A 24,109-nucleotide genomic window follows, 5' to 3' on the forward strand; every position below is an offset into this window, starting at 1 on the left:
AATACACTTTTACAAATGTAAATACATATAATCCTAAGGTAGGTGAATTTTAGCAGAGCTACACTGTCTACCAGTATCTCAGAAATTATTTAAATTGTTATTTAAATTATTTACTTTTACCTGCATATAAAATCCTAATGGTCTCTTGCCTTTTTATATTTCTGTAAGTCTGTAAGTTTTAGATCCTATGCTGCCTAATTTTTAGTTATCCAGTAGTACTCGCGGAGAAAAACTGGGGGCGCAGCTCTCCCAATTTTTGCTGCCAAACTTTAATGGCTTACCACAAAATCTTAGGAAAGGAAACTCTACAGATAATTTCAGGAAACATATATAAACACGCCTTTTTAAATCCGGTATTTAACTAGTGCTTCCACCTAATAATAAAAATACCACTGTGCAGCTATATCTGCTGCTTCATTTATCATTTTATTGTGTATGTATTTATGATGCGTTTCTTGTTTGTTTAAATGCTTGTTTTAACATTTTTAGTTACCTCATTTTCTAATATAGATTTATTTTATATCTGTATCTATATCTAATATAGACATAAAATAAACTGAACTGAGTTTTCTCAGCATGGATAAGGAAGAATTTAAGCGAACAAAAACCAACATGTTGGCATGGCAATATGTTTTTATTTTGAAGAGGTTCCTCCAAACTTCCGGCGCCACTCATATTCTTGTGTTTTAAGTTTAAGCGAAAAACCTAAAGCAAAAATTGTGAAGAAATACATAGTTGGCTGATTATTTATTTTTAACTTAGGTGGAAAAATATGCCAAATAACTAATGAATTACCTTTCAGTAATTCAAACGTACTACATCTTAAATAATTTCATTTAACTGAGCTTACCTGCTTTAAAAACAAAAATTATGCTAACAGTTAAAGTTAACTGCTACGTTATTTCTTACAAAGATGAACGTGTATGTGTTAGTAAGGGTATTCTGTATGTTTCAGGGAAATGAGTTCGCAGCAGGAACCATTGGTTCCCATTAACACGGTAAGAGATAACTCAATAATTAAACAAGTTTGAGAACAGTAAAGTATTATGCTATAAAGAACATAAACAAGCCATACAAACAAAATTTACTTTTTGCCAGCTTCCCAGTACACTTTTTTTCCTTTCTTTCTTTTTACACCATTTTATTTGGACAGCTTGAAAAGGCTGCCAACAGATTTATGTGTGAGTTTTAAATAACCAATCTGGACCATGTCCCAGACAAATGTGTGTAGTTTTTGACGGAAACGGTTTATTTCCTTCATCAGCTCGTCAAATGTGACAGTATGTTTTGTCATGTCATCACTACAGAAGTGTGGGTTTATGTTTACTGAACGGCTTCTCACCATTGGACCTGACATACTGTGCCAGATGACTAATTTGTATTGTTATTTCCATTATCTTTGGAATCTAAACATCAACAATAGCTGGTATTAGCTAACATTATCCCAGCTTATGTTACGCTTGAGTGTCCTAAAAATCACAGCCTCTGAAAAACAGTTTGGTTACATTCTCATTTTACGTGAGAGTTTATCCACTAAGCATCAGAGTCCAGCAATGTTAGATATAGCTGGCAGATATAGCAGTGCTTAGCAGCAGAGAAGTTCAGAATATCCTCAATATCAGTGTCATCTAACAGACGTGAGTTTTACTGGCTCATTGACTCATTTCAGGCTCCTTTCACAAAGCCTCCAGCATATTGCTAACATAAATGGTGGACTGACAGCCTACACTTACTATAGATGAACATCAGCCAGAGTTTTTTGAGTGGACTTGGGGGTAAATATGTAAAATTCTGCAATTTTTTTCTATTCCTGATTTATTGATAAGGGGTGATATTATTGAAAAATGTTAAAATATAGTGTGTAGAAAAATGTTTTTGTACAGAAATGCAAAGCAGCTGGCCGTGGCTGTTATAGAGCAGTCTAAATTTAATGTTTTGCTCTCTCTTGGCTGCCGTACACTGTAGCTAGGATTATACATTAGAATTAGGAGGGGTAAGAAATCAGAACTCAGTTGACTGCAATCTACTGACATCTAGCGGTGGGATTTTACACACTGTACCTTTAAATGTAGGGATTGCATGTTCTCTCCAAATACTCCAGTTTCCTCCACACTCCAATAACATAATTCCAAAAACTGGCTGTCGGTATAAGCGTGATTGTGAATGATTAACTGCCTCTAGTTGTTGATCCTGTAATAGGTAAACTGGAAAAAATAGTAATGAAAAAAAATTATTGGGGTGCTATGGTGGTGCAACGGTTAGCATGGTTAATTCATGGTGTCTGGTTCAGGTTCCAGCTGGGGTCTTTGTGTATGGAGTGGGTGATTTTAAATTTGTGATTAAATATCTTCATGGGGTATATTGTTATTTTAAACGTTAGTATCACTATCAGTCCAGAATATCACAGTCTCCACTCACAAATTGTTTTGTACTTGATTGGCACGTTGCACCCACTGGTTTTTATAGTGTTCCCACAGATTTGTGTTTATTGTAAAAACTTTGATCCCTAACTTTGTTCTCAAACACCACGCTTGTGGCACATCATATAATTATGGCACCACACTACAGCTTTTTGTACTGGTGTTCTCTAGAGTGTAACTATAAACTCAAGGGACCATTTCAGAGCTTTGGTTATAGCTTTGCCCCAGTTTACTACAAGTACTGAAGCAAATAAAATCAGTTCATTTACAGCAAGTGCAGTTAGTATATAAAATCTTGATGAATAAAACATTTTTATTAACAGGATCTAATATAGTTACCCTAGAAAAACTTTGATGTTTAGAAGTTTTGCTTGGATCATGGGACATAGGAAACCTTTCTGTGGGAGATTTCCTTTCATAATCACATGGCACAGTTTCTATGAGTGGAGCTGTCCTTTGTCTTTATGTAAGCAGCTTCTTTTCCTCAATAACAACACAAAGGACATTGTTCGGGCACTGCTTTGAATACGGATTTATTGTCCAAGTGCCTTTTAGACCCAAACTTGTTTTCAGACTGGGTCAGCTAAGTAACAAATGAGGTTATTTAATCCCAAAATGATGTTTTGATGCATAGCTGGTCTTGAAAAAAGACTTATGTTTAGTCAGTCATGTCTAAACAAGAAAATATGTTTTAATAAGTTTAGGTTTAGTTATATAGTTTAGATAAAATATTGCAAAGGCTTTTTCCACTTCATTGTGTTGAAGGTATTAAATTCAATGTAATTAAATGTTAATCAAGTCACTGCAATAGTTAGTGTTCCTTGCTCATTAACTTTTGAATACAGTTTAATCTTAATGTATTTATTTAAAGATATGGACGCTGCTTTGTATTTATTGCAGTATGTTTTAGAGCTTTGGCCGATACTGCTTATCCCACAGAACAGTGTCTTCCTCATACAGTACAAACTGTTGACAAAGAAGTGTATAAAGCAAACACTGCACTACCCTAACTAGTTTCTTTCCTGCTTTGCTTCTCTTCCATCCTCTTTGCATGTACTAACACTGAGATGTTGAATATGTTAAACCTAATTTTATTTATTTCTTCAGCTATACTGAATGTTTCCTTTTCCTTTGACAAAGCTAACTGATTTCATTTGGATGATAAAAGTGGTTGTAAATGTGATCAGTAGTCCACAAAGGCAGTGAGCATACTAGATCAATATATGACAGGTTGATGAGTTGACAGTTACTATTTCCCAAGAAGTAGGAAGGTACAGTCTATTTTTGTATTTCCTCATACTTTGAAAAGTCAGGAATCGAGAAGTGACCTGTAAACATTTACTACACATTAGGTAATGAAAATATCCATGTGGTGTTAATCAGTGAGAAAAATAACACATCAGTTTACATGAAATTTAAGATAAACAATGATTATTATAAATACCATTAATAATAAAAAAAAATGCACTGTGCAGTGCCATACAAAATGGTTACCGTAAGTCCTCTGTAATTCAGTGAAAGACTATAAGATATGTAAAGCCTTAGTAAGGTGTAAAGTATAAACAGTGTTATCTCCTTCAGGTTTAATAGTTCATGTCACAGCTTGTTTTGTGATTCTTCTTACCAGTCATGAGCAAACTTAGTCTTTTGTTTCTTCCCATGAGGCTGAAACAGTTTACTGATTGTGTTGAAGCCTTTCGTCTGCTCTCTGTACTCTATATCTTCTGCTTTATCCCTCTGCTTCATCCCCAGAAGTGCTCTGACCTCAGCCGGAGCACCTTTGCCCAGGTAGTAAAAAGCCTTTTTGCCATCATTGTCTCTTTCATTTACATTGGCTCTGTATCTTTGCACAAGCAGAACCATGACCTCAGTGTGCCCATGTATGGCAGCAATGTGCAAAGGCGTGTAGCCTCCATGTGCTTTGGTGTTGACGTTTACATGGATGCCACGTTTCCTGGGGATGTCCATGAGTTTGCGTATCATTTCGCTGCTGCCGTCCTTCGCAGCCCAGTGAAGTGCTGTGAACCCTGACATGAAGTCTTTCCTCTGGGCTAAACCAGTGTCCCACAGCAGCAAAGCATATATATGTCCCCACATCCCAGCTGCACACTTCACCAACCACTCATGAGCCAGTGGCTCCAAAGGCACAGACTCTGAGTACTTGGCATCATCTGCTTGTCTTGTGGTCTTGTTTGGCGGCCTCACCTCTGGTAAAACTTGTGGGTGTGTGTCATCTTTGTGTGTGACCATCTTTGAAGTTGGTGCTGGTCGTGTAGAAACTTTAGCACTCGAATTAATTGGTTTGTCTAAAGTTATCTGCTGATGCACTCGGGAGTGTGATCCGCCCAGTGCTGCTGGTGCACAGTCTCTCCCTGGAGATTTCACAGCTATGACAGCGAACACAGCTCCAGATTTCCCCGCTCTGCTCGCCTGATCTCCGGAGATATTCAGGACCTTAACGGTGGTCGTATCCGCGATACTCACGTTTCTAGATAACAGACTCTTTTTCTGAATTTCCCCCAGGGACATGTGTTTTACATTGGTGATATAACTGGGATTACAGTTTGAGGCGTCGCTCACGTTATTGTTTTCAATATCTAAATCAGTCCTGGCTGCCTCGGCTCGGTCTGGAGATGTGCAGGAAAAACTCGTGTTTTGGCTGGAGAAGCTGTCATCCATCTGCAGTTTCTGCGACACATCCTGTGCCGCCTCTTTAATAAAGTCCTGGTACCTTTTCTTCACGACCACAAACTTCACCTCGTCGATCTGTTTGACCACAGCGACGCTGTTCACCAGCTTCTTGAAAAGCTCTCTATTGTGCTGCTTTTCCGCGGGATCGCTGCAGTTGATGCGGCTTCTGAAATAGTTTAGCAGCTCCGAGTTCTTTACTTTGCCTCCGTGCTCCAGTAAAAAGGACAAAATGGACTCTTGGGTCAGATCCATGTTGTCCCGGCGGCGCAAAAATATGAAAAGATATAGCGGATGGTTTAAACAGAGCCCAAAGGATAATCCCGCACTGCCTGCTCCCCTCTCTGCTGTCCTGCACCAACCTGCTGCTTCCGGCGCCTCTCCATATAAATCCACCCGTATGTTATTGCGGCCCTCCCAGTTAAAAAGACTGTGTGCAGGGATGACCCTCCTGTGATCAGTGGATTCATATAAAACCTTAAATCTTACATTTAAAGTTTGAAATTAAAATGTCTGTATTTTGTCTTTATAAGCCTATCGGCGTAGTATTTCTTTACGTCATACATGAGGACAAGATGTGTGTGTGTGTGTGTGTGTGTGTGTGTGTGTGTGTGTGTGTGTGTGTGTGTATATAGACGGGGTTACATTTACATACCACAAATATATTCAATTTCTCAAATATGTCATCATTGGCTTTTAAAATTAAATTACTTTGAAAAACGAAATCGGTAAATACACGAGAAGTGGAAATAAACCTATTAAAAGACAGATTTCGGTAGCAAACTGCTGTCTGCATGTTGTAGCTGGTCACGGACGCCTATTTTAACTATTTTGCATTTGTTTGCACGGTTAGTTTTTCCTTTAATCATATATTTCCTCTGTAAATTTACATTTTCAACCATGGTTATCAAATACATATTTAAGTAGCATTAAATAGAAAAACTAACGTGAACAGGTATAAAATGCATACATTTTCCCACGGTCCTACTGTGCAGTTCATTTTCTTTATAGGCTCTGTACTCTGCTGTAACTCCACTGAAATTTCATAATAGCAATGCAGTTATATGTTCGTATATAAAAACATTCTCTGAGTGCAGATATTACTATTTAATGGCACTTTGTGTAAATATGTAAACCTCGACAATTACGTGGTACAGGTTTTCAAGGAAGAAAACCGGATGAATATTGGAAAGCGGCAGAAAAACTCCCTCTAATAAATAAAATGTACAATTTCCATTTCCATTGAAAATAATTACAAATAATAGTTAAAAAGTGCTCCCATTGTGAACCAGGTTGCTGAGGTTTTCCGTGGCAGCCGTTCCAAACCCAATCAATTATCGTAATTATCGTAATTTCGCGTAAAATCTCATCAAAAGCAACTATCTCGGTGTAGTTTAGTATATTTCGAGCTGCTGTAATATCACCCTCCAGCACCGAGGGGGTGTTGCCTTCAAGTAGCCATATTGAGAGCAGTGTGAGTCTGTGTGTGTGATGTGGATGGAGTGCAGGTCGCGCTGAACACTCATAATTCCTGCACACAGCCACTTGTGACGATGGCGGCCAGCGAGGTGGATGTTTTTGCGGTAAGTACGACGATGGGCTGTCTGCGGGCCTGCAGCGGTGACGAGCGGTTTTTAGAAGAGCAGCATTGAGCTAGCAAACGGTTTCTTACATTCAGGTGTAAGTAAGAGCAAGTTGATGTGTGCGGGGATTGCAGCAGGATGGCTGCGGTGATGAGGAAAGCTCGTTATGTGTAATGAATCGCGATGAAGATGGTTGATTCAGCGGAGAAATGCCTCGTCGCTCCGTTTTGAGGAGCTGGTCTTTGGAGACGTGCGGAAAGCGCGCACTTCAGCATCCAGGCGCGCTGCTGTGTGTCAGTACTTTCCTGTTCATCGTGTCAGCACCTCTGACAGGTGTGCACTGGGGCTGAATTAACAGCACGAAAGGAGCATGTGGTTGAAGACCAGGTCAGCAATGACTGAGAGACTGAGTTAAGAGGATAAACATAAGTAGTAGTAAGTGGTAGCTACCAGCTCCTCAACCGTCAGCATCATATTGCTCAGCAAAAAAATGTCAGCATTTTTCAGCCAGACATGTAATTCAGGGTAATGACATGCGTTAATTAGATCCCATCATGGCTCACCTCACATAGCTGGAATTTAGTTTCCTGTCTACGTTGTAAAGGATGGAAGAGTTCAAGTTAATGTAGTGTTTGTGTTTGTGGAGGGGAGCGAGGGGGGTACCAGTGCAGCCAGCAGCTTGGATATCCTCCCATCCTGTGAAATAACATCCACATAAAGAGTTCTTTGTGTGGGTGTGGGTGTGTGAGAGAGAGAGATGTGAGAGAGAAGCAGAGGATTGTTGTGTTGAACACATCCTGGTGCTCATGTTGAGCCTTTTTGCAAGATGCCAGGCTCCCAGGGTGAATCTGGTATTGGAGGAACAGTCTCTCAGTGCCAGCTTACCAGGCCGTAGCATCATTCATCCTACTGCGTATAGTTTGGGCTACTATATACAAACTCAAAATACCCAAAACTCAAAATAAAGCTGGGAATTCTGAGTGAGTTTATCAGCTTTAGTCTCTGGCTACATATACAAAAAAGTTCACTGATATGATTGTCAGTAAGTTACTTATAAGCTCCAGTTTTTAAAATAATTCATCAAACAAATATTTGTTGATGATTTAAATGTTCAATAATAATAATATCTTTATTTTTGTACCTGAGGGCTGAGGGAGGCTGTACCAAAGTTTAGCTGCTATAACCTCTAAAGTGTGCTGGAAAACGGTCCCAGGGAGTTTGGTATATACAGAGCAGCTTGTGTATGTAGTTTTGTGTGTGTAATTAATTCATTTTTAATATGAGTATTGAATTACACTTGAAGCCAATGAAATCATGAAAAAACACTCTAATCTACTCCATTTCATAACACACGAAGCACATGATACATTTAACGTGACATCAGTGCTAACTGGAATTTGGTTCACTATTTGGATGGTTCCTTTTTATAGATGGGACTGTTCAGTGTGTTAATTGGAAGAGGGAGAGAGAGAGAGATGACCTCATTTGCAAAAGATGCTTTTAAGCCTAGGAGCAGAGTGTGTGTGGATGGGATGTGACAGATGGACCTTTTAAGCTCACCATTCCGGTCACTGTTTTGTTTTGTTGGATATTTACTAGCATAGGATGAATATGGTTTTGTTTTCACTGTAATTTCTCAGAATGAAGACAAGCGAACTCTGGAGCTCAGTGGCCATGTGGGGTTTGACAGCCTTCCAGATCAGCTGGTCAGCAAAGCATCTGCACAGGGATTCTGCTTCAACATCCTCTGTGTGGGTATGTCTGAACCCAGGAGGAGCTTCAAATTTAGTCCTGTAACCATAACAAGAGTTCATTTGAAATTCACATGCACTCATTCATCCTGCTTCATCTGCAATTTTCGCTCTTTGTTTTTCTGTCTGCTTTTAAGGTGAGACTGGGATCGGCAAGTCCACATTGATGAACACTCTTTTCAATACAACATTTGAAAATGAGGAAGCCAGCCACTATGAGCAAAAGGTGGAGCTGCGCCCGCACACTTATGAACTGCAGGAGAGCAATGTCAACCTCAAGCTGACTGTTGTGCACACTGTAGGGTTTGGAGACCAGATCAACAAAGAACAGAGGTACAGGTTGTTGATGGATGTGATGATGGACTTTTAGTTACCGGTAAAATGACTGCTATCCAGACTGAGCAATGATTTTATTTTTTTTTTAAAGAGGAAGAAACAGTTTAGAAATCAAAGAAAACATTTGAAAATTAACAGAGATTACACTATAAACCTGATAGATCAGTGCCAACCCTGAATCACTTTCCCATTTTTCTCTTATGCTGAAACAATTTCTGATTGTAAAATCGAGAGCCAGCTCTGCCCCGCTGCTGGCATTTAAATTGGAGAGGAAGAAAGGGAACGGGGGAGTGACTGATAGAGCAAATGTGGTTTCAATAGCTGTTTGAGTGCTCCATCAGCAGGAAGTGTACACATCTAACATGCTTGGCTGTGTACAGAGTTTGTACCCTGGTTACCGATATGTCTGTTGAACAACATTAAGTTGAATGTTCATGCATGTAATGTTTTTTTTTAATGCAGCTACAAACCCATACTTGAGTATATCGATGCCCAGTTTGAGAAGTTTCTTGAAGAGGAGCTAAAAATAAAGCGCTCCCTGTTTAACTACCACGACACGAGGATCCACATCTGCCTGTATTTCATCGCCCCCAACGGACATTCCCTGAAGTCCCTCGATCTCGTCACGATGAAGAAACTGGACAGCAAGGTGAAAAGAGATCCAAGCTCTGTGCATTTCAGCAGTTATTACTGAGTCCATCGCTTATCTTCTGGTTATCTTCAGGTGAACATCATCCCTGTGATTGCGAAGGCAGACACTGTGTCCAGGAATGAGCTAGAAAAGTTAAAGATCAAGGTTATGAGTGAGCTGGTCAGCAATGGAGTCCAGATATATCAGTTTCCCACAGAGGATGAGGCTGTTGCAGAGATCAACTCCTCCATGAATGTGAGTCCTAAAAACAGATAAACATAAAAACATCTGCACCGTGCATTTGGTACCTAACACTTTTTTAGTGCTTGTTTGTAGTCATCAGTTAATCCGCATACTTGCTCTCTCTTTTTTAAGCTAATTAAAACTAATATTATGCTGATAATCACATGTAAGGATGATCAACTTTGCCATGTCATTTGAAAATAGATGTTCATTGGTGAGGAAACAGTATTTTTAGAAGCATTATATAATGCATAATAGCATATTAGGATCCTGGATATGACACAGCATTATTAATAGCTCCATATTCTAACATTATCAGTACTCTTTGTCACAGACTCTTCTGCCGTTTGCTGTGGTTGGAAGCGTAGACGACGTGAAAGTAGGAAATAAGATGGTGAAAGGAAGGCTGTACCCCTGGGGATCTGTGGAGGGTGAGTAGGCTGAAGTGGTTTGGCAGTCATCATGAGGGAGCTGTTTAGTCAGATGCCTGCTGCTCAACTCCAGTTTTCTTTTTATTTATTTATTATTTGACGTATAAACATGATGGATTTTATGAGCAATTAAAAGACCAGTTTTTCTTTTCAGTGGAAAACGAAAAGCATTGTGATTTTGTGAAGCTGAGGGAGATGCTGCTGCGTGTGAACATGGAGGATCTCCGGGAGCAAACGCACGCTCGTCACTATGAGCTGTACCGTCGCTGCAAGCTGGAAGAGATGGGCTTCAAGGACACAGGCACTGACAGCCAGTCGTTCAGGTGAAATTAGGGAAAGCAGTGATGCAAATGCATCTGGGCAATTTACTTTATCAAAAAAAACCAAACCCAAAACAAAACTCTAGCTTTCTTATGAGGTTAAAACTGTGCAAATAAATTGGATTATTCATAAACAGCACATTAAAGTCAATGTTTTAAGGAGATTTAGATAAAGAATGTGACTTGAAAACTATTAATCCCTCGGTATCACAGTTAAAATGTTTTATAATTTGGTGTGTCTTGTTTTCTAATTTTGAATGTTGAGTTAAAATATTGCTTGTTTATTATTATTTATTACTATTGCAGGGCATTTTTCTGGATGAGTTCTGTTAGCTGTAGTTAACATTGCAGCGTCTGCTCTACAGATTTTATGGCTCAACGAAGTGTGAAGTTATAGGGCAGTAAAGTGAGCATATTATTGACTTTACCCTGATCTTCAGCCTTCAGCAGACGTACGAAGCCAAGAGGAAGGAATTTCTTGTGGAGCTGCAGCGCAAAGAAGAAGAAATGAGACAGATGTTTGTCAACAAAGTGAAGGAGACAGAAGCTGAGCTGAAAGAGAAAGAAAAAGAGGTGAGGATTAACAAAGTCATAAAAGAACTCCTGCGTGATCATATCTTATATTTGGCTTGTATGACATTGCTCTGTGTATATACATTATCATCACCTGTAGCTTCATGAGAGGTTTGAGCAGCTCAAGCGTATGCACCAAGAAGAAAAGAAGAATCTGGAGGAGAAAAGACGAGAGCTGGAGGAGGAGATGAATGCCTTCAATAGGAGGAAGGTTGCAGCAGAGACACTGATGGGACAGGCACTCCAAGGTTGCTCACAGCAGCCATTCAAAAAGGACAAAGACAAGAAGAAGTAAGTTAATGTGTTTGCATTTACCTTGTGCTGGTTGCTTCATTCACACACTGATTGTCAGCAGAACCATTAATACAGTCAATGAGTAATACCATGAGATCAAGCTATTTATGGATAACCATTGTCAATCTACATTATATTCACAAGCCATTGACACATATCATGGAGGTCAGTCTTTGTGGCGTTTTTTGGAAAGGGGGGAGCAGTAGAACGTGATTAACGAGATAGTGTTATCTTCCCGGCAGCCATGTTGGCTCAGAAAAGGATACGGGGACAGATTCAGACTGACACTGTGTGCCCAGACACTGTAGGAAGGGTCACAGCTTGCATGACACAGCCTGATGCTTATGTCTCTGCAGGCTGACCTGCCAGACTGTATCTTGGGCAGGACAATTCTGTTTACATTGGACTGGTCTCACCGATGCTCACGCCATGCAGAGCACAGATGATACTCATACATCCCGCAAAGAGCTGTAATCATGATGAGTTGCGTACACTTTAAATGCAGCTTGATCCTGGCATCAGCCTTGTAAAACACAGCACACCAAAGCTGTCTCAATAGTCAGTTAAATAGAAAAACGAAAAGAACTGAGTGAGCAGAGTTTCTTGGAAACATTTACTATTAATGGTAAGGGCTTCAGTATTCCAGACAGTAAAATTTTATGAGGCGTTTAGCCAGTATAATTACATGTGAGGTGGATGAAGAGATTTCAGGTATTTTAATGTTTTAATAATTCTTCCTGCTATTCTTATAACACTGTTTTTGAAAAAGCAATAAATGCATTTTTATGCATTTCAAAACAGCTTCATACACTAAGCATATACACAAAGGGATTTATAAAATAATCCTTTAAATATGTCATATGAAAGATGAGGAAATGTTTGTAAAAATCTTACTGTAGACAAGAGTGAGCTGAAGCGTTAAGGTAAGATTGCAAGTGGAGAGTATTTAAAGTCACTGTCTAACCAAAAAGTCTGTTTGTTGTTGTTTTTTTAAATACACTCACTGAGCACTTCATTAGGTACACATTGCTAGTACCAGCTTGACCTCCCTTTTTACTTCAAAAAACTATCTTAATTCGTCATGGCACAGATTCAACAAGGTGTTAGAAACATTCCTCAGATGTTCCTCAGAGGTGACATACTAGTGTCACACAGCTCCTGCAGATTTGTCAGCTACAGTGGTCCCTCGCTATAACGCGGTTCACCTTTCACGGCCTCGCTGTTTTGCAGATTTTTTTTTTTTTTCGTGCAATTTTGCATGCTTTTTTTAATTTGAATTTGAATTTTTTACAGCGCATTGTGTTCTGTGTCCTGATTGGCTGTAGATCATTGTCAATCAATCTCTTCCGTGCCGTGTCTCCTGTACAGTACAGAATTTTTTCAGCTTGTCAAATTTACATAAATCCTCGATCGCTAGCAGCGTGACTCTGAAGTGCTATACTGTATGTTTGCAAGTTTTCTCCCCAACAAACACAACAATGTCCATGAAACGTTTTGCACCGTCAAAGGCACCTGCGATAGCACCCAAAAGGCAGAGGAAGATGCTAACCATCACACAAAAAGTGGCACTTCTGGACATGCTAAAGGACGGTAGATGTTACATTTTTCAGATTATAAGGCGCATTAAGCGAAACAAAACAGTCAGATAAGTCAAACTTTACTCAACTCATTCTTCTTGCTTCCTCCACTTCCGTATGATTGAATTGAATTAAATTGAATTGAATTGAATTGATTCATTAATGTTAAATTCTCTCACAGCTGCTCTATTCTGTTCTGGACCTGAAATCTGGGTTTGATCTTTGGTTTCATTCTATAATACTGGACTTATTTTTCTACAAAGGTTTGAACTTTGAGAATGTTTAAACAAGAGAGAAAAGTGTGAAAATGTTCATGCCTGTCTCAGAGAAGTGAATAAAGTGTGTAGTGAGGGGTTTTACAGCCTTAAAACATCTATAATAATTGTAAATAATAAAGCTGGCTACTTCGCGGATTTCACCTATCGCAGGTTATTTTTAGAACGTAACTCCTGGGATAAACGAGGGACCACTGTATACATCCACAATGTGGATTTCCCATTCCACTACATCCCCATTGTGCTCTATTGGATTGAGACCTGGTGACTATGGAGGCCATAGTACAGGGGTTTTGTACTGAGGTTTTGTACTTTTGTATTGAGTACAGGGAACTCATTGTCATGTTCAAGAAATCAGTTATCCTGCTAAAAAGAGCCATCAGAAGATGGGTACTCTCGCCATACAGAGATAGTCATGGTCAGCAACAATATTCAGTTAGGCTGTGGTGTTTAAATAATGCCTAGATACTAAGAGTCATAAATTGTGCCAAGAAAATATCCCCCACACCACCAGCAGCCTTCATTCTGATTCTGCCATCCAAATGTTGCAGCACAAATCAAGATTCATCACACCAGGCAACATTTTCCATATCCTATTGTCCAATTTTGGGTTATTTTGCAATAATGAGCAGTTGAACAGGTGTACCTAATAATGTGGCTGGTGAGTGTGTATTGCCATTGCTGGTGTATAAAGAGCTGGGGTGTCAGTGTTTTCCTGTTGGACTTGAGCTCAGAGACAGTTTAAACCTCAGACTGGTCACACAGCTAAATGTCTGTCTGGGATATTTGTTAGTAAATGTGATTTAAATGTTAAAGTGTCAGTAATGGGAGTTGAGCTGCCAGCATGTTTCAACCCAAACACTCTTGCATTCCCATTCATTCACTATTTACTTTTGATTCCTGCCATATTTCAGATCCTTCATCCTTTTTTTCTTTTGCCATATTTTGTCATATTTCTTTTCCCCTTCCAGTTGATTTATGGATCAAACATCAGTGGAAACCAGGAATGTTTGTGCCATCAGCATGGGAAAAACGATCTTACGGATCAGAAAGGGAGCCTTGTTCAGTGTATTTAAGTTTCATATGCTGATTGTGCTAAACACAATAATAATAATAAATCAATGGACTGTGTTCATAACATGTAACTTGTGTAATTTTATGTTCTTGACAAGAATGTATGTTCATCTTCAGTTGTAATTTTAAGTCTCTGGTTCTCAATGAGACACTAACAGAACTTTATATTAAAAAATGAATATTGAATAATCTTTCTACGTATATATTAATACATTTATTCACAAGATGCTTTGTAACGTATATGAATATACTGATCTTTTTTAATTGTTGTTTTTCTCAGGTGATATCTTTCAATTGCCTAAGCAGTGTTCTGTGCAGCATTATGAAGAACATGATTAAATTTACTGACAGTGAATCAGGAAATGAACACAATTTCTTTGCCTTCATTTACATTTAAATAAAGAGAGATGATGGGAAACAGAATAGAGCATCAGTTTGTGTGTCACCTGAACCCATTTCCATTGGAATGCCTCAGTGCTTTGGGACTTCCATTGCATGAGCCCTTTGGTTGGCTCAAAGCATTTCATATTGTAGCTGTTGTGTCGTGCCATACCCAAAACACATCTGATGATTTTGATTTATTTAACAGTGTTGCTTGTTTTATTTTTACCTCAATCAGTGGCAGCAACAGGAAACCCAGCAACATGATTTATTTTTAATCAACATGTGCAGTGTTGTTGAATTTGTCACATGACCTTTACTGACTGATGCTTGTTTGGATAAATGATGATGTGGTTTTTCTTTCCTCTCATAGCTTCTTTAGTCTCCCATCTGCGTGCTCCCTAACCTCAGGAAGGAATTTGAATTAGAAGACTTTCTACCACGTCTAAAGATCACAGACTAACTACTCAAGTTTATTATTTTTACAGTGTTAAAATAAAGGTTTTGCTGAACTTTCACTTGAAGTGAGTCAAAGTCTTCCATGTCTACTAAACAATGTTCTTTTTAAACAGCGCTCTGTAGCATGGTCTCTGCATGGCTCCTAAACTGCAAGTATTAAAATATCTCCAATACCAAAATTTCCAATTTTTTTTGTACTAAATGTGCTACTTTTGTCTGTTATGTTATGCTTGTGGTTTCTGATAAATGACAAGTTACACTGTGAAATATATACTATAAACTGACATGATTATTGCTGTCAAAGGTACTGATTGTGAATCATTATGATTTAGAAGCACTTTAAATCAGTTATAGTAAATATGCTTTCTTTATTTATATCCAATTATAAATGGTAACCTGTACTACTAACTTGTCAGCTCTTTGTTGTGTTTGCAATATACATATATATATAAATATTAGAGAGAGAGAGAGATTTCATACTTTAAACTGTATATAAATTCAGGATTAGATCTCTTTATGTCATAAGATCTATATACTGGGTCTGTGTAGACCTGCTTGGCAGATTTTTAAATCCTAATGTAATAAAGAGTTACTTTATTCAAAAATGAACAGTGTACTCTCTATATTTACTTTGATTTTTGGACAGAAAAGACCAAAGAAGTGATGGAAAATGCAGGTTCCTTCCAGATTGTTCCAGAAACTTGCCAGTGGCCCTCAGCATAGTATGGTTATTTTTTTTGTGTGTGTGTTCCTTAAACTAACATCTGGACCATGGAAACACTTAAAAACATGAATTTTAGAAGAAAATTCTATAAAATTTGTGTGCGTGTGTGGGTCTTTTTTTATATATAGTTTTCTATGATTTCGACACCCTTTTAAAAATGTAATCTATTTTACTACCCACTAAAGACATTACTATGTAAATGTTGATATCATTTGTATATCTGTATTTATTTATTAATGAATTAAAAAAATTGTAATCGAATATAATTTATATACCAAAGGAGGCAACTTTATTACGACGCTATTTTGGGTCGTATCCCACCTTCTGACGTGCGATTGGCCCTAATGCATGAATGAGGTGGACCTTGTATGTGACTAGCTAGTTAAATATCCAATTAAAATGTAGAGCTCTTAACGTTACTTGTTGAGGACCAATAGAAAATCGGCATGGTTGGTCATGGGCTTGGTTTTATGCCTGTTTTAACGCCTTCACTGTCCTTTTCCCCGTCGCCTTACGCCAAGGGTAGGGGGTGTGCATAGGCAGAAACTAACCTATGCTTAAAACTTTCTTTAGTGAAAGTTCATACTTACATTTTTGTGTGTTTTATTTCTCCATTCACCCGCTTATTTAAAGCGCGTGGATTTTTTCACTTGCTCTTTTTTTTTTTTGAAAATATAAAAAGCAACGTAACTGTTTAAGGTAAGTAAACCCATTTTCCTTATGTGATATATTTTTTATCTAGTGGTGTTCGTGGCTCTAAACAGTAAATGATGTGTTGCTATCAGCCAAAAAAAAAATGCTACTAGTTTTAGAAATGGATTTTTAGCTAGCGTTAGCTTTGATTGCTAAACAGTTTACGTCGTCAACAAAGAGTAGTTTGTCATTTTCTGGTTTCTCTAATAAAGTATGAAGTTTACCTTACATAGTACTTACAGAGTTATGTTGTTGTTTCACTCTTAGCTTTACTGTTTAAACTGCGTAGTGTCAATTTGGTTTGCTGTGCCATGCCATGCTTTGCGTTAGCTCTCCATTGGTGTGTATGGCAGGGACATGTCTCGACATGACGCCGGTCCTTGCCCTGACATACACAGGCCTGCTGCTGTGATACGGCTACATGTATTGCGGCCTCACAAACTAGCACTAGAGCTGTGGAGCTCGTGTTTTACACACTTTTAGTAGCAGAAATGTCGCTTTAACTAAAAACGGAGAAACTTTATTTAAGTATATCCCTGTTCTATATTCGTCTCATTTCGCCTCCTGTTTATATACAGTCATTGCTCCTGTCCAGTCCAGTTTAGTCCAGTTCAGTGACGGGCATGTGTTAGCGGAAGGCTTGTTGCAGGATCTTCTCTTGTTAGTAAACTACGCTCACTGTATTTGTTTAACCATTTTTGTTTTGGACCAGATGTCCTTTAAAATACAACAGCCTAATATTTTAATTACGTGGCAGACAGAGCCTTGCCTTATTAAAGAGACTAAGATGTTTATCAGAGTTATGTTAGTAGTTAATACACATTTTATGGTCACACAGTTAATCCCAGTGTATCTTTTGTTTTTGTTTTTTTTACTGTATCACTAAGTTTTATTTTCCTGTCTGTGCAGATGATTGACACAGTAACAGGCCCTGTGGCACAGCCCTTTGCAGCCCAGCTGAAGGCCCTGATTGATCTGGAGGGCCGATACCAACCAAAGCTGAGCGGCTTGAGGTTCATTGAAAGCGCCCAGGACAACGGCCTCAGGATGACCTCCCGACTCAGGGAGCTGGAGGTGAAGGACCTGCTCTCGCTGACCAGGTTCTTTGGTTTCAGTTCAGAGAGCTTCTCGCTGGCTGTCAGTTTGCTGGACCGATTTCTGTCTGTCATGAAGGTTTGTAAATGCAGTACATTTTGCTTGCTTTCTTAAAATCTTAACAGTTGTCCCGTGCTCTAATATCCATTTCCCCGTCTCCTACAGATTCAGCCAAAGCACCTTTCGTGTGTCGGCCTGTGCTGCTTTTACATCGCTGTGAAGTCCACAGAAGAAGAGAAGAACGTGCCTCTGGCCAATGACCTGATTCGCATCAGTCAGAATCGCTTTACGGTGTCTGACATGATGAGGATGGAGAAGATCATCATGGAGAAGCTCTACTGGAAGGTGAAGGCCCCCACGGCCCTTCGCTTTCTCCGCGTCTTTCACAGCCACGTCCTGGAGCAGCTCGACGCTGAGAGGTAAGGACAGACGGTCACACCAACCTGCAGGGCTGAGCTATGACTCAACGAGATTATATTTACTCTACTAAAATGTGTCTTCTCATATTTGGTTTGAAAGCTAACACTAACCAAAAATATATTTTTTAGCCAACAGGCACAGTCCTGTTTGAAATCGTGTAGACTTTTAGACATGTGACAGGGTGTTAGAAAACAAATATGCAAGTCCCCCTTTTCAAACGTTACCTTTTAAAAAATAGAAATCCTTTTGGTTGGCTTTTTTATCACTATTTATGTAAGCTGTACCTCACATTCAGTTTGCTTTGACACTAAAAGCATTTTTTCCCTTTAGCATGAAGATCCTGAGCCTTGAGAGACTGGAGGCGCAGCTGAAAGCCTGTCACTGCTCATTTGTCTTCTCCAAAATAAAGGTAAGCCAAAACAACTACTCTCTCCACATTGAAAATAATGACTTATTTCAATGCTTTTCTGCACTTTTCATTGAAAATCAGACTGCTTTCGTCTTGTACACTTCTCGTTTGTTGTTGTATTTCAGGTATAATGTAGGTCATCTGCGCCGATTTACTTTTAAATGTTGTCATAGTTTCTACTTTTTGTTGTTAACAAGAGACTGTTTGTATTTCTGTGCAGCCATCTCTGCTTGCCCTGGCTCTCCTGTGTTTTGAGGCCCATGATGAACATGACCCAGAGCACCTTGACAAAATATCTGAGGCCTTGAGCAATCTGCAGCAGCAGTTAAATGTAAGTCCAGCTCTGAGCCTTTTGCTTTAAAGAATATATACGAGCAGTTCAAACTAATCCTTATTTTAAACTGGGCCTCAGAGACACAAGCCCTTTAAGCCAACATTCTTCTGATTGGTTGCGCCTAGCAGGCAGAAGGTTTGAACAACAGGTCAGTGAGACTTGTGTGCTCATGGCTACACCCGTGTGCCTTATTAAGAATAGGTCCTTCTTATCAACATAGAGGTCAAAGAGTAGGAAAAACTGTATCAAAATGAGCCTTTGCTCAACTCAAACCAAAATGGCTCCTTTTCAACATTATTGCTTATTAGTATTTTTGTCTAAGGTGGTGATGATCCATGCAGTGTAGCTTAATGAATTTTAATGCTAAAGTGTTAAGCAGAGATGATGTGAAGCCTCATCCTTCTTTCCTGCAGATCAAAGACGGGGATGTGGTTTGCATGCGGGAGCTAATTGGAAAATGCTTGGCTGAGTACGCCACCACTAAGTGCTGCAGGCCAAACGTCCAGAGACTTCGCTGGACTATTTCGGGAAGAACTGCACGTCAGCTGAAGCACAGCTACTACAAGATCACTCACCTTCCCACCATACCTGAGTCAGCTTGTTAAAACCTGTGGGTGACCTTACATGGAAAGAAAGATCACAGCATTACCACTGTTACATCTTTGTCCTCTGACTGGATGTAGCATGCAGTATGGTCACCCACTTACAGCTCCAGCTTTATTTTCCTTAGAGACCTTCATCTGTGATGATGGATGTCTTTAAGGAAATGCTTTTTTTTATCCCTCAAGTTTGTAATCATATGTTGATCAGACACATTTTTCTATCCCTATGACAAGGAGTAATTCTTCCTCAGAACGGTTGAAGTTTTACTTTCTTGGTTGAGCCGTTTGCACAGGTGTCTAGTATGTTCTTGTTTAAATCCGTACCACGGTGTTTGGTGTTTCCCTGGAACGGGTTGCTGGTTTTAAGCTAATAAGTATAGAACCACCTAGGTCCTCAGTCCACCATGTGGAAGAGGAGGGAGAGGGATTTTGTGAACAGCAAAAAATGGAACCAAAAGATCGGGCCCAAAGTCCTTCACTCCCACCCTAGGTTGCTAAGCTGTCCTGAATGCACACTCCTACCCAAGGTGATGATTTTTTTTTTTGTTAAAGAAAACATTTTATTTTGATGTGGCGAGGGAGCTCTGGTTTGTACCAGGCAAATGAAGCTAGTGATGATCCTGTTATCTACAGCTCATCAGTGTTTGAGATGAAACGTTACCAGCGGTTACAGATGAGTTGTTTTCACCAACTCTTAATTTGTGGACACCGTGTGAAGCACCACAAATATACTGAGTTCAGTTGTTAGTTTTTTAGAGAGCACTCAGAAAACCCCAAAAAAGGTCATTGCAGTGGAAATGCAGGTTGAAATTTATATCACATTTTCTGTGCCAGTTTCCCTGTGTAGTTTGATTTTAGTGACAAAACAAAATGTGGTCTCGAATTCAAAATGACTGAATACGCCATCTGATTAACCTATGTATTTGTACCTTTCAATAAAACTTTATTGAAAAGCTATTGCTGAGTGCACTTCGTTTTTATTAAAACCCGTCAGAAAATTCTCATAATGAGAGTTATCAACTTCCTTTGTAGAGCCTTCCCACTCCCCACATCTGGTTTGCACAAAATCAGTCCTTTGAGGACGAGACCAATGATGTGACAGCCAGGGTTTTTAGTTCGTCTCAAGGCAAATTCTTGTCACAGTAGACCGAATGAATCCACTGTTGTTCTGCACATTGTGCATGATGGGCAGAGGTACTCCTCAAGCATGTACTAGCATCATGGTAAGGGTCACTTCTGTAAGCTGGAAAAGTCTGGACCGCCACCGGCAAAGTTCCCAGAGATCTCTGCGCCGCTGAAGTCAAAACCAGGATTCTAACAAAGGAAAAAAGAATCAATAAGACATACTGCTGATTGTTAATCTGTAATTAAGATATCCTGAGGATAAATGTCTCTGAGTTTAAGAAACAGATGTGCTCATCTCAACAATTTCCAGAATCACAGCAGTAACACTGCAATGAGTGTTTAATAAAGTCTAAAGACACACTTATTAGGTTAGTTAGTGATTGTAAATTAGCCACAGGTGTGCACACAAATGGTTGGTAGTCTCACTGTTAGCCCTACAACAGACTGGTGACCTGTCAGCCTCTCACACAATATCAGCAGAGAGACTCCAGCTCATCCTGATTTGGATAAATAGTTAAGAAGATGAACTGATGGGTGGATTGCTTGATAAAGGGCTTTGAGCTTGAACGCAATGCCTTGATTAACTTAACAGATCATCACCTTTAAAACACAGGAATGAGCTCTGACAGCCAGACTTTCGAAACCAGTAAAGGTTTCATTACACAAAAAATGTAAGATGTTAAAAGTCAGTGACTCGACGCACTGCCACATAATTGCAAGTTAGCAATGTCGCACATTACATCAGAAATCTCTATCGTAATGAGGAAGACATTTTCCAATCTTTCCTTCAAGCTTAAGTGTTACTGCTAATCCTACAACTCAAAGAGCATGTCAGCTGCATTTCTGAGAATTAAGGTGGCATGGTTATTTTTTTCTCCTTGGCCTACCCAGAAATGACCATTGATTATTTCCCTTCATTATTTATGGATTTGCTTCATTTAAAAGAAAAACAGATTTATCACAACCTGGGGACTGAGTTATTATTAATGGATTGGAAATGAAAACATTAGTCAGCTATCTATATTTCAACAATCCATCAAAACATACACTCATTACACCTGTCCAACTGCTCGTTAATGTGCATATCTAATCAGCCAATCACATGGCAGCAACTTAATACAGCTAGCCATACACACATGGTCAAGATGATGTGCTGAAGTTCAAACTGAGCATCAGACCGAGGAAAAAAGATCATTTAAGTAACTTTTTTGGATTATTTATATTTCAGAAACTGCTGTTTGCGGAGAATGGTTTGAAAAAGAGAAAATATCCAGTTATTGGCAGCTCTGTAAGAAAACATATATTGTTGATAGTGGAGGTCAGAGGAGAGTGCCCTGACTGCTTCAAGCTGCAGGTAGCAGGAGCTTCAATAACTCAATAACTACTTGTTACAACCAAGATGTAGAAAAGAGTTTCTCTGGAAACACAACATGCTGAAACTCAAAAGCAGATGAACTACAACAGCAGAACACCCATCCTGTCAGCTAAGAACAGGAAACTGATGCTACAATTCAGGCGGCTCAAATTGGACAATAGTCTCAATTTCTGCTGCAACATTTGGATGGATCCACGTGGCCCTGTATCAAAAGTTCAGACTGCTGCTGGTGGTGATGGTCTAATGATACTGGAGATAGGCTGTGGTGTTTAAATTATGCTCAACTGGTACTAATGGGCCCACAGACCAAATCCTGAGTATTTTTGCTGACCATGTCAATCCCGTCATGACCACAGCGTACCCATCTTCTCATGGCTGTTTCCATTAAGATAACACACCATGTCACAAATCTCAAATCATCTCAAAGTGGTGTCTTGAACATGACAGTGGTCTCAAATGGCCTCCACGGTCACCAGATCTCAATCCATTAGAGTACCTCTGGGATGGGGGGGAACTGGAGATTTACATCATGAATGCTGACAAATCTGCAGCGACTGTGTGACGCTATTATGTCAACATAGAACAAAATCTCTAAGGAATATTTCCAGCACCTTGTTGAATCTGTGGCATTAAGAATTAAAGCAGCCCTGAAGGCAAAATGGGCTCCAAACCCAGGCAGTTGTAAGATATGTACCTAATGAAGTGATCAGTAAGTGTATGTAAAGCCTTTAAAATTTTCTATTTTAGAAGGTGGTCCTAACCTGGCTGAAAAAGTAGCAGCTGTGCAGTAGAAGAAATGTATTAGGATTACATGCGTGCAACATACGACAGTCATTAGGTCGTACAGTAGAGTCGATGTTGCTACAGAGGTCAGCGAATCAAACTCACCTCTCGCTGAAACCTCTCCAGAGTGAGTTTTCTCTGCATCTGGTCTTGGACCCAAGCATTCGCACAATACTCCCCCTCCAGCAGCGAGGACCAGCAGTTCCCTGCTTCTCTGTTGGTCTTCATCAGAATGATCCGGATAAGACATTTATCCTCTGAGGAGATGATCAGCAAAACAAACGATGCATCAAGCTGGCTCTCATTAAAGTCTAATTTGGTCGTTTCAGAGAATGTCTCCTTTCTATTTGACCATTTCTAATTCGAAAATGAAATAATAGACAGAGTGAACATAAAGCCCCCAGTAACTTAACATAAGTAACATAAAGACATGAATGGATGAATATCACAAGTCTTAACACAGCCAGTCAACAGCAATCATTAGAGTTATAAGGATAGTTATTAATTCCCTTAATATTTCTGTGAGTGTGTCACTTACCTAGTGTCCATGTGGCCTCATCTGACACAGTTGTTCCAAATAACTTTCCCTGGCAAAAATAAAATAAAATAAAATTTTAAAAAATGAATAATATCCGTTTTATTCATACCAGCACATCTGGACCTGTTCTTGGAAGAGTTAAAAGACCTGCACATGATGACACGAGAGGTTACAACAAAATACAGTGAAGTTACATACTCTATGCGTACACACAACAGCCAGACTGATTTCACCGTACGGTATCAAAATAGGTGACACTGCTGATTAACTGTGACGTGGACTTTTAGGCCCAACTGTGATAAGTATGACGGAAAAAGACTACGTGAATGGTCTTACAACGCTGGATTGTGTTTACTGGTCAGTTCAGTCACTGGGTAAAAGAGGGTGAGAGTGGGGTGGGGTTGGAGGATACACCAGGAATCGCATTATCTTACTTTCTGCAATTACAGATCACAGCATTCAGGTTCATCTAGGGGGAGTCACTTTGGTGCCCTACCTTGAATATTTCCTTTCCCTTGACCAACAGCTCGATGTCTCTGGACCCCAAGTGACACTTGACCTCTTTAGCAGTAGTCCCGTGAGGCACGTTGACTTCAATGAAGACCTCCTCCATGGTCTGGTACCAGGAGCCCCATGGCGTCTTGCAGGGAACGACACCGCTCCTCTCCTCGAAGTGTACCGACATGCTACAGCTGCACGCCGGCTCACGGGTCGGCTAACCTCCCCTACCAGCTTCCAGCGTGAAACCGAGCAGGTCGAAGATACGCTGGAGGCTTGCTGTGCGGTTAACTGTTACAGTTACCTATATGTTTTTAACTTTAAAGGACTGTTTTTAAGTCGGTGTATTTTACCTCTCCCTGTGGTGTTTTGCCCCTCACAAGCTCCAAATTTCTTCTTCTTCTTCTCAGTCTCGGTGTCATTTCCGGTTGTGAAAATCAGTGAAGCTGCAGCGCCATCTACTGCCCGATAGGATGA

The 24,109-nt window shown here is 39.6% G+C and overlaps 3 protein-coding genes across 5 annotated transcripts; 2 read left to right on the plus strand and 1 right to left on the minus strand.

Moving 5' to 3' along the window:
• The first annotated feature begins 688 nt into the window (after window positions 1-688).
• On the plus strand, window positions 689-15,095 carry LOC116329183 (septin-8-A-like). 3 transcript variants are annotated; one of them, XM_039617124.1, is made up of 11 exons: window positions 689-812; window positions 956-998; window positions 8,332-8,446; window positions 8,580-8,775; window positions 9,241-9,427; window positions 9,503-9,664; window positions 9,987-10,083; window positions 10,238-10,406; window positions 10,844-10,976; window positions 11,077-11,267; window positions 14,951-15,095. In XM_039617124.1, the coding sequence occupies exons 1-11, from the start codon at window positions 787-789 to the stop codon at window positions 15,003-15,005; spliced, it is 1,374 nt and encodes a 457-aa protein (XP_039473058.1). In that variant the 5' UTR covers window positions 689-786; the 3' UTR covers window positions 15,006-15,095. The 3 variants fall into 3 exon arrangements, with proteins under 3 accessions (XP_039473058.1, XP_039473067.1, XP_031607026.1); XM_039617133.1 differs by lacking the exon at window positions 14,951-15,095 and adding an exon at window positions 14,094-14,933 and having other exon boundaries at window positions 690-812; XM_031751166.2 differs by lacking the exons at window positions 689-812; window positions 956-998 and adding an exon at window positions 6,538-6,691.
• Window positions 15,096-16,243: 1,148 nt separating this feature from the next.
• ccng1 (cyclin G1) lies at window positions 16,244-20,270 on the plus strand. Its single transcript, XM_031751157.2, has 6 exons — window positions 16,244-16,459; window positions 17,363-17,626; window positions 17,714-17,967; window positions 18,299-18,377; window positions 18,598-18,708; window positions 19,125-20,270. Exons 2-6 carry the CDS (start codon window positions 17,363-17,365, stop codon window positions 19,314-19,316), a joined length of 900 nt encoding a protein of 299 aa, XP_031607017.1. The 5' UTR covers window positions 16,244-16,459; the 3' UTR covers window positions 19,317-20,270.
• nudcd2 (NudC domain containing 2) lies at window positions 20,240-24,066 on the minus strand. The gene is made up of 5 exons (XM_031751158.2): window positions 23,986-24,066; window positions 23,631-23,911; window positions 23,135-23,183; window positions 22,702-22,853; window positions 20,240-20,627 (listed from the first exon to the last, which is right to left on the minus strand). Exons 2-5 carry the CDS (start codon window positions 23,817-23,819, stop codon window positions 20,544-20,546), a joined length of 474 nt encoding a protein of 157 aa, XP_031607018.1. The 5' UTR covers window positions 23,820-23,911; window positions 23,986-24,066; the 3' UTR covers window positions 20,240-20,543.
• Window positions 24,067-24,109: the final 43 nt, after the last annotated feature.

This window comes from Oreochromis aureus, linkage group 2 (genome assembly GCF_013358895.1).
Source record: "Oreochromis aureus strain Israel breed Guangdong linkage group 2, ZZ_aureus, whole genome shotgun sequence".
In the NCBI taxonomy this organism is placed as follows: domain Eukaryota; kingdom Metazoa; phylum Chordata; class Actinopteri; order Cichliformes; family Cichlidae; genus Oreochromis; species Oreochromis aureus.